Source organism: Mytilus galloprovincialis, chromosome 8 (assembly GCF_965363235.1).
Source record: "Mytilus galloprovincialis chromosome 8, xbMytGall1.hap1.1, whole genome shotgun sequence".
In the NCBI taxonomy this organism is placed as follows: domain Eukaryota; kingdom Metazoa; phylum Mollusca; class Bivalvia; order Mytilida; family Mytilidae; genus Mytilus; species Mytilus galloprovincialis.
Window position 1 is genome coordinate 59,148,413 of NC_134845.1, and position 11,288 is coordinate 59,159,700.

The window sequence follows — 11,288 nt, forward strand, 5'->3', positions numbered from 1 at the left end:
GCATTTACCCAGGTCACTTTGGGATTAAAACTACATTCACTGATCGCTTGTCGTACTTATTTTTTCCAATATCCACTTCATAAATCACTATTAAGTTCATTTAAAGATGTGGACATTAAACTATGACGGGCATATTAAAGAGAACAACTACATTTCACAGGCTTTCAATTTAGTAAAATAAGATAGAACCCTGGAGTTAAACGTTTTAAAGAATTAGACAAGTACAATTAAATCTGTCAGTATTATATCTTAAAAGTAAAATAATAAAAAATACTGAACACCGCAGAAAATCCAATAAGTAAGTTCTTACTTAATTAACAAACAGACATAATAGGTAAAATTGTCAAAAATAGAGGTACAGCAGTCTGCATTGCGTAATAATCAAAAGCAATATAAAAACAAACAAATATGTAACAAAGAAGCACAAAATGTCATATAGACCAAGCATATCAGCAAACATTAAAGACAAGAATATACAATTTACCATAGTACAATAACACAATGACGGGATGTATAAGTACACAGCCACGTCATATATGTACCAAAGAAACATAATGAGCAATAAGTATTTTCTAAGTAATATTATAGAGTATATTAAAACAAATTACGAAATTGTCTTAAAATGAACATAAAATTTAACTATATTAATTCAAAATGCCAACGACATAATAAAATGTGGAAACATTACATCCGAGAAAACTAACTGACTGATTTTTAATTAAAACAAATATAGAAGTATGACAAACAACATATTATACTTCTGGTTAAAAGGATCCCGATTTGGGCGTATATATTATTACCGAATTGACGAAGCGTTAAAAGTCCTTAAACAGCAGTGTATGTACTGTAAAGTATCATGTTACAAAACAAAAATAAAGTACTATGTGAAACTAACAGTCAGATTATGTCATTTATGAATCGGGTTACTATTTGTGGAATGTATACTTTAAATTTCGCTGAACCCTTTTTGTAAACATATACATTTAAACAATGATTGTATCTTCATTTACCACCCACCGTATGCGTTAAATTTTAACGATATGTCCATCCTGGGTGAATGGGTACATGTCTACACTAAACGTTGACTCTATTTTTCGAAATATCATGTTTAACCAAGCGGGTGCGTTTCGCAATTATTATACAATAAATTTGGCTGCTGCATTTTAAAAGATAATAATACCGACGTAATTATATACACGTACTCTATCCAACGCTTTTTGTCATTAGGCGGAAGATATGAAAATACCAGAATTTATTGTTACAATTTTCTATTTTGTTTTTGTCAATGTTATCTACTCATCAACTTACGGTAATGCAATTTCTGAATATACGTGATCGTATATTGGTGTCAGATCTCAAGTTTATCATACTTAGAAAAGTTTAAATTTGTAAATAGTAATTGTAAAACCATGCATACTATGTATTAATGTTAAAATTATATATTCTGACTGCATCACGATATACTTATAGTAAAGTCAGATAAAGGACTGTCGAACTGTAGGAAAACGGCCGTCATATGACTGTTACAGTTATATATATATATATATATATATATATATATATATATATATATATATATATATATATATATATATATATATATATATATATATATATATATATATATATATATATATATATATATATATATATATATATATATATAATGATACCATATTTGTCCAAGGCATTATCTTATCTCTTGTTTGACTTTATAAATATTTTAATCTGAGCCTCACAGATGAGTCTTGTGTAGACGAAACGTGCGTCTGGCGTATTAAATTATAAGTCTTTGATCACTTTTTATGATGAAGGTTAATGTTGCAATTATCATTTTATTGACTTGATGCTATTTTCTTCGACACTTTGCTTCTGATTTCCAACATAATTATGTATCCTTAAAATTGAACTATGGTATTACATGTATGAACAGAAAAAAAATGATGACAACTCGACGTAGGGAATACAATACCAACAAGGACATTTTAAAAGGTAATTAAAATAGGATATCGAGGTGCTAAAGTATAAAGACTGTAAGATTAGGGACGAAATAGATAACACAAATATGGAGAAATTGTCATAGATGTAAAGAAAAGATGAATAAAGAGCTCCTCAACTAAAACTTTTTATAATATTATTAATAATGTGTAAACTTTCGAACCAATTGCATTATACATTTGTAATCGTACATGTATATAGAGCTGATAGCCTTCTTTACAATAAAAAAAAACATGCTGAAAAGTATCGTCTGCTTTACTTATCATGATTAAATGTTTATTACAAGTACACGTAGCACATACACTTAGCATAAACAATCTTATCGGTCATGTGACTTGGCCAGACAGACACGTACATTTTGTACACATTGCTAGCATACTAAACACCAAGTATAGAGAATAGAGACCCTGTTGCTATTCGTACATATGAAACATACCAAACATTGATAACTGAATCATAACAATGATGTCAAGGTCTTTTGAACCATAACATATGTATATTCCATGGAATCAATCCATACATTAGGTTGATAGATTGTTGGTTGTTTAACGTCAAGTGACAAATATTTCATGATGCATGTTCAGGACGACCATACATTAAATAAAATTTGTCTATTGACATTTGACATTACAGTTTAAACTTATACTACATCAACAATGAACCTTAGGAGTGAGCTCAAGGTCACATGACCCCTGTCAGACAGACATACAGTCCTTACAATCATTGCATACACCACCTGCAGTTGCCTAAGCCTAGATCATCTCATAATTAGACCAAGTCGGATATAATCCCCAATGAACAATGAAAAGGGTCTAGCTATACATAAACCGTATCACAGACGGAACATAAGGAATCTGATTAAAAGGTATACAGCACCCAGGTCTTCTTCTTCTGAAATATAATGCTGATAAAGATAATATATGCAGTCGTCGCCATGCCACCGTTACCGCCATCACCGGACGGTTAGCCTTGTGTCTTGGCAATTTGCCTTATTAGACTAGTATTACAGGCGAGATTAACATTATACATACCTGCAAGTGTAGATAAACTTGATATGAGTAAAACTGTTGTCAGACAGATGTTGTTATATTCTTTAAATACGTCCATATTGAACTTTCATCTTTCACTGTAGTTACATTCCTTCACATGAGATGGTTGAACGTTTCATTGCAACAATAAAGTCTTCTGAAAAGAGGTCGTATTACAAAATGTATTTACTAGTATCTATAGTTCTTATTTTTGTGATAATTATGCCAATATTCCTAAACAACATGAATTTATGAATGTACATGAACAGTTGTATAGTGTGCTCTGTAAGGGTACATTAACTTTCCGTTAAACATCAATTATTTATAAAATAACAAAAATTTGATGTGAACACTGAACCATAACAGGGTAAATATATACATCACCCCATTTAGTCAGACATTCAATCCTATTTTACAATGAAATATGATATATGTTTTAGGTAAAAAGAATTATCGTGTCCATAAAATTTGTTTCACTATGTGAACTCAAATTATCATTTCAGTGAAATATATTTTAGAAAAGTAAGAAAAATATTGGATGTGACGGATAATTGATGAATTCAAACAGTTTTTGAACTTTGAGCTGGATTGACCCCTTAAATGCATCTTTAACAATTACTTCTCAGGATAGTTAAATTTAACACATGCACACGTAAAATGTGCATATTGATCCTAAGCAGGATTTTTCTTAATATCGCAAATATTAAAATCGTATTTTAGTCCAAAATGACAAAATCGCAATAATGAAAACACGCAACAATTTTGGAATTAACACTATTTTGTTTCATTTTGTTTTGTTGAATGCATATACATTGTACATTTAATTATATATAAATTGAGTTAACCAAAATAGACAACTATTGTAAAAAACGAGGCTGTTTATTTTACTTGATATTTGAAAAAATAAACATTCTATTTGTTTTTACTTTTTTCGAATCTCATATTATAGTACACATTTACTTTAAAAATATATCTTTCCGTTTAAAAAGATATTTATTAAAAACAAGATACATTGTTGATTTCAAGATAATAATGATTCAAATACTTTTTTCAGTTGACATAACTGCAATACAAGAAACCAGTTAGCAAGAATGCGTTTTTGGATTGAAACAGTATACCAATGTGCGTTCGTTTGGTGTTTATTCGTTTACAAATAAAACAGTAATCAGAAATAATTCTGTACCATGTCCTAACCATGTTTTAAGTCTTTTTAAAATATACTGGGGAGGGATAAGGCAACTCTTATTCAAAAATTGTTGTTTTCTATTTCGCGTTGATTTAAGTTGTATTGTTGTAAACCGTGATGTTCATCGAACAAAGAGGCATAACTGAGACACAAATATTTGGAAACCGGTCTTTCTTAAAGGGTACCCACTGGAAAAAATAAACAAAAGAATATGAAAAGTGGAGGCCTTATAATATTAACACTATGTAATTATGAATGCTAATCGCCTTTCCGAGAAGTGTCAATGTTATGCAACGCAAAACTATTATCTTAATACCGAAGACGATCTTATTTCATATACGATCTATTTTCTTCTTGGACGTATTATACTGTATCCTAATATAAAAAAGAAGATGTGGTATGATTGCCAATGTGTCAACTGCCAACTGTCCACAAGAGACCAAAATGACACAGACATTAACAACTATAGGTCTCCGTTCGGCCTTCGACAATGAGCAAAGCCCATACCGCATAGTCAGCTATAAAAGGACCCGATAAGACAATGTAAAACAATTCAAACGAGAAAACTAACGGCCTTAATTATATATATAAAAAAAATGAACCCATTTACCCAGAGAAGGTATTATGCCTTTCAGGAAAAACGAACGACACAAGGATCTTTTAGAAAAATAAGTTGGATGCGATACAGCATAATTAGTGTTTACAAAATAAATATCTTAAAAAAAGTAAATCTCATTGAATGTGCTAGTCATTTGTACACACTAGTTTGTTAGTGTTGGTGTCCTACCCCCTTTTTTCCACACGCCTTGTTATTCAGGTGAAAATTAAATCTAGGTAAGCATGACTTCTATTTGATTTGATATTAAGTACTATTAGTATGTATATATAACATACATGTGGATGTACTGCTATTTTGCTTTTCGATTTTTTTTTAAATTTATCGCATGTTGGAGAAGGGACTTCACTAGTTTTTCATACAGTAACACTGTGAGTCATTGTTAAATTGGTAAATGCCTCTTTCTAATTCATCATTTCACCCTACCTATGGCGTATGCCATTGTTTTAAATGATATATTCCGTTCTACCCACTTTGCATTACTAAATGAATTTATTTGTACAAGAGGATTTATTTTGAATTTCAGAAAAATTGATTTTTAATTCTGGAGAAAAATATTTCATCCTTAGCTATTATGTAATAGAATATCTTTGGCCATTATGTGAATGAATATTTTAGTATTTAGTCAACATGAAATTCATGAGCATATGATTTATTCTGAATCATACGTCCTAAATAAACAAGAAATATTTTTCACTGAACGTTAAAGGAGTGATCAGTTTCATTGAGTGACAATTGTGAATTTTAATCCCAATTAAATCGCTTTTTGTATTGTTATATGTCTTTACTGTGGTAGTTGAAGAATTCAAATAATATGCAATATTCAACGAGTAAGAGAACGACACACCAGTTTACGACAACGCGAACTTTGAATACTGTTTTTTTTTAATAGCGTTTAAACAAAACAAATCGTCAGTATTGTAATATAACAACTACAACTATTCGATTCCTGATTTCAGTAATTTGTTTTTAGTTTACAGTGTCCTTCTTAATCTATCGGCTATAGTTTTTTATCCCGAAAAATCCCGAATTATTGGTAAAATCTTTAATATACTTTTTAAAAGGAGTCAACAACAAAGTTCTCACTGATCCTGATACATTGTATCTATTATGCATTCCCCCCCGTTATATAGGTCAGCGTCAGACACCTCAGTGAGTTGTTAATTGCATGGTTTATCGTGCTGAGAGTTTGGCGAGCCTCATACACTCGATTCATCGGATTTATTGTTTCTATTTCGATCAGACGTTGCTAAGTACTTATATACATCCTAAGCAGCAAAACAAAATTGTCAGAAGACAGAAGACGATATAATAGCTAGTATTAACCCGTTTAATTATACTAGTCTATCATTGGAGGATTAAATAAGAGGATACAGAAAAACCTGCATTATGTTCAAGATTTAGCTATATCTAAAAATTTGAAAAGTAGAATTTCTAAAACATCGTTTTTTTGGGGTTGTTTAAAGACATCGGGAATGATGCTTTGAATATTACATAAATAAATTATTGATTTGTTGATTATTGTTTCCTAAATGTCCAGTGGCAAATATTTCATGCATTTTTAAAGAAGATTGAGACATAGTTTCTTCATTTTTGGTCGACAGGGATATGGGTTGGAAATTTAGACTGCTACTGAAACTGCTGATACATGTATGTTATAACATACCTTTTGACTTTCAACAGTAAACTCACGTATAATGTACCGACAAAGAGTTGTTCAAATGTTTCTTAAACGTGCCGACAGCATACACAACACATAGGCGTAGAAGCAGCCATTTCAAAGGGGCCCCATTCCTGTTACATCATTAGTAAAATAAAATCAAAGAGAGGGATTTCAACCCCCGGAATTAAAACTCGATCTGCCTATAAGGCTTTTGAATTAAATTTCATATTCCCACTATATGAGACGACCATCTTTAAGTTAGTGCTCCCCTTTAACTTTGGGTTAGCACATGACATGGGTAAAATCTCTTTGTTCTTACTGTGCTATAATCTGAATAATGCACAGCTAAGGTGTGCCTTAACTACCTCAGATATACTGTACAGTTCAAATCTATTTTTACCTTTAGGGGCGTTTCCTGGATTCTGAAAGAGGGTGTGACATGCATTCTATATTTTTAAAAAATATCAACGATTGTAGCGATCCTAAAAACGTAGTTTAAGACCCCTCCCCTCCCCCCCCCCCAAAAAAAAACAACAACAACAACAAACAAAAACAAACGAATCCGCCATCTGACTTGAAGTTACAAAAAATTAGAAAAATTAAACACTTCCATAATTGTACAAACATCGTAGTTTCAAAATAAGAAAAAAATGATGGATTGATTGCTGATGTTTTAACGTCACTGTTAAGCGCCACATTTCGGTTATTTCGTGGCGCCCAGTTTTTATTGGTAGAGGGAGTCGGATTGCCTGGAGAAAACCACACACATTTGATAGGAAATCTGACAGTCCTAATCAATTAATATTGGAGTCGAAAACCCCAGCACGGGCGGAGTTCGCCCTCAAACCCTCAGTGTTGACTGTCTAGTGATTACTGTAGAAGAACTACTTGGACTTCTTTGCAAACGAGTCCCCTGATGAAAAAAGAAAGGTTTCTCCTTCCTTTTTTATTATCTAAACTGGGACATAAAATATTTATTTTATTTTGTGTACACAGTGTAAATTTTAAATCAGTGTTTCAAAGTCAGAACAGATATTAAATAACGATTTTTTTTGTAGTTTCTGCCAAAAAAGAAATCATGTACTTAAGAATATTCAAATAAATGAAATCTGATTTGAATAATTTTTACACTCAATGAATTTCATTACGATTTTTGGAATATTTATTCCTATAAAGGAAATATTTGGGTATCGAACTTAAATTTGGGGTCGGGGGAGAGGGAGGGGGAGGGGTTAAAGATTGGATAGCGAATCGTTGTTTCTGTTTATTTAACATTTAAAATTTATGTACTAAAATCTTCCTCGTTTCATCTATCTCTAAGCATATCATAAGGAAAGAAAAGCAATTAACCTTTACTCCATAACACCGATTTGAAAGTACAATATGTCAAAGTATTAATCGTCACTGATTGCAAGAAAAAAAAATACGAATAAATTTAACAGAAACCATACAAAAATTTTACAATTAAATCGCAAATAATGTAAAAATTGAGGAAGAAGCCTAAATATAAAAAAAAAGAATAATTTAAAAATTACCAACCTCTTACTTCATGAAGGCTCATTTCCCCCTTTCTTTACTTTACAAGAAACTTTTGATTCAGGAGCCGTGGATTGCGGAACATCGTTTGCATATTGCCAAAACGTTCACGTAAATTGATGGCGTCATGTGTTAAAACAGTTATTGGCCAATCAAATCGGTATATTGGATTTAATCTGCACGCTCGTGTGACCCTTTAACCCGAACTCCTACGTCGTTCGGGTTAATCAGGGTCACCCAAGCTGTGCAGATTAAATCCAATATACCGCCTTGCTTGGTCAATAACTATAACTTAACTGTTACTCAGGTCGTCATTAAGTTTAATATATATTGTGGGCGACCTTTTTGTACATTATGCTAGGTGACATTTTGTTAAGTTAATAGAAATATGACAGTATCAACAACATGCAGTAGTTTCAACGGAAGCAGATTAAATATTATATTATTTTTCAGAAAGGATTATCCCTCTTTGGTTTGCTATGATGCTTCATCACATAGAGCTGCTTGCTTCTTTTTCAAAGTGTTAGTTTATCTCTGAGTGGGACTCATGTCCCGTGTGCTGTGGATTCATTGTTATTTTTTATATTTTATATTTCGATGAATAACAGATTTTCTATAAGGTCGTGTGCAGAATTCGGCTAAAACCACGCAATCTAATAGCAACGAATATATTAGTGTTCCTAAAGCCACGAAAGTAGGTACCCATGAAAATGAAGGAATCCACAGTATCATATTTTCTTGATTCTAAGACATTTGCCAATTTGAAATAGTTCACTTTTCTAGAAAAAATGGCTTTTAAATAATGGTAACAATATAAATCATTACTGCAAGTTACATGGTTGTACTTCTCATTATTATGAAACAAGTTTTCTAAAATTAATTCATAATTTTAGAGTCATAAGCATTATTTATTCTATCTTAGAAATTATGTCTTAATGAATATATCTGATAAAAACTGTATAATGAAATTGAGAATGGAACTAGGAAATGTGTCAACGAGACAACAACTCCCACAAAGAGCATGAAATAGCTGAAATCCACCAATGGGTCTTTGACAGAGCGAAAAAATTCCGCACGCGGATGCTTGCTTTAACTGGCCCCTAAAAATAAATGTGTACTAAACTTATGTTACATATATGTGATGATGGACGTCATACTAAACTCCAAAATATATAATTGAACTAAAATTTAAAAAATCATACAAGACTAAGAAATACAAGAGGTTTCTGATTTTAGAAATGGGCAAAAAGGAGGAGGGGTTAAGCATGTTATTTGAGATCTCAACCCTCCCCCTATACTTCTATCTAATATAGAAAACAAGCAACTGTGTGGATGCAGTAGAATGTGTCTTCGGGCCTTTAGTGTATGTCTTTATATTTTTACATATTTTTTTTTTGCTTGTGAGAGAGCTGTCTACATATTCCTTTATTATGCTATTGTCGAGCGTTGTCTTATTGGCAATCATGCCACATCTTCTTTTTTATATTTACTGCAGGGTTTGTTACTCGTGCTGTGTGGATGCAGTAGAATTCATCCCTATGCCTGTGGTGTATGCCCTCATGTTTTTACAGTTGGGGTTTTTTCTTGCGAGAGCTGTCTACATTTTCCTATATTATGCTATTGTCGAGAGTTGTCTTATTGGCAACCATACCACATCTTCTCTTTTGCATTCACTGCAGGGTATGTTACTCGTGTTGTTTGGATGCAGTATAATATGTCCTCTTACCTGTAGTGTACGTCTTTATTTTTTTACAGTTTTGTTTCTTTGTTTGTGAGATAGCTGTCTACATATTCCATTATCATGCTCTTGATTATAGTTTTTCTCATTGGCAACCATACCACATCTTCCTTTTATATATATTTAACGTGCAATAAAACTCAGTTAAAAGGAAGCCCGAGTCCGATGTCAAAAAAGGTAACAAAAGAGGCTTAGCAACTTGACAATGATACATAAATTAACAAAGGACAAGTAGCAGTTACTGCGTGCTAGCTCTAGACTTCAATTAAACTTATTGAAATAGTATGCATTATGCCTTCATTCTTTGCATTTTAAGCACAATCCCTCCCGTAAGGGTTTAATATCATAGCGTAATAAAATATTCAGGAACATAACCCGTGTCATGCCAGCAACTGGTGTTACAACAAGCAGGGGCGGATTCAGGGGGGGCAGGGGGCCCGGGTCCCCTTATGAGAAAAAAATTTAGTTGATTATATAGAGAATCACTGAAGCGTGGCGGGAGCGGGGCCCCTTCTTATGCAGGCAATGGGCCCCCACTTATGGTAAGTTCTAGATCCGCCACTGAGAAATGTGTGTATATCCGAGCCAAAGACCATGTCTGACTCATTGAATCAACATTATAAAAAATGTATAATAACTTATGTTTACCTACATCAAAAATGAAATCGTCTTCTATCTGAACTCAATTGTTAACGGTGTGTTCGATTTGGAGGCGTCAATATTCGGACTCATTTGTTTTGATTTGAAACAGGGTGATACTTTAATCGAATTATGCATAGATCAATAATTTCACAAGTCAATAGCGTATAGCATACTAATCTATTGTAATAAAAATTCATAATATCTAATAAAATTTTGTAGATTTAGATATATAATAAAGTCCTTATATGTGTATAAAGTAATATTCGTTTATAGTGGGAAATTGTTTTAAAGTTGAATATTAAGCTACAATTCAAAATTGCTTTTTAATCACTCTGTGTGATTAATATTTGATATCTCCGGTTAAATTTCGATCTTGACGGGCTATAAATATGTATACAGCCCTTGCACGGTCATTTATAATTCAATTGCCATTTATGTTTTTTTTTTTTTTAAATGATGAACGGTTCTTTATATTGGTTTGTAATCATTTTAAACGTTTCAAATTTATGAAATTATATTCGTACATCAAAGTTTTTGGTACACCAATAACAAAAACTGAAATATATTGAATTGATGCATTTTGTAATTATTCAAAATTATATCATAAACCTAAAATAAAGTATACTTAATTATAAAATAATGAACCTTTTAAAGGGAGACAATACTCTTAAAACTTTTTTTTCTGATCGGCACATAATACAAAGGAGTGTCACTCTTGTAAACAAATGGTACATCAATATAATCAATTAGACCCCGTTTACACTGGCATCTAAATTGAATCGATCTTAAAAAGACCAGTTCGCGTTAACATTGCACAAGCAAGATCGATTGAGATCGATCTTATTTAATCCAGTGCGTTTACACTACAACATAAAAAGAAC

General features: G+C 32.0%; 1 protein-coding gene across 1 annotated transcript in view; it reads right to left on the reverse strand.

The window, feature by feature from the left end:
- The window catches only part of LOC143042294 (uncharacterized), a 72,143-nt gene extending 68,803 nt beyond the window's left edge, over nucleotides 1-3,340 (reverse strand). The window contains exon 1 of the mRNA XM_076214564.1: nucleotides 3,030-3,340. Coding sequence (XP_076070679.1) covers nucleotides 3,030-3,105 — 76 coding nt within the window. The 5' untranslated portion in view covers nucleotides 3,106-3,340. The remainder of the gene's footprint in view (nucleotides 1-3,029) is intronic.
- Between the last annotated feature and the right edge of the window lie 7,948 nt (nucleotides 3,341-11,288).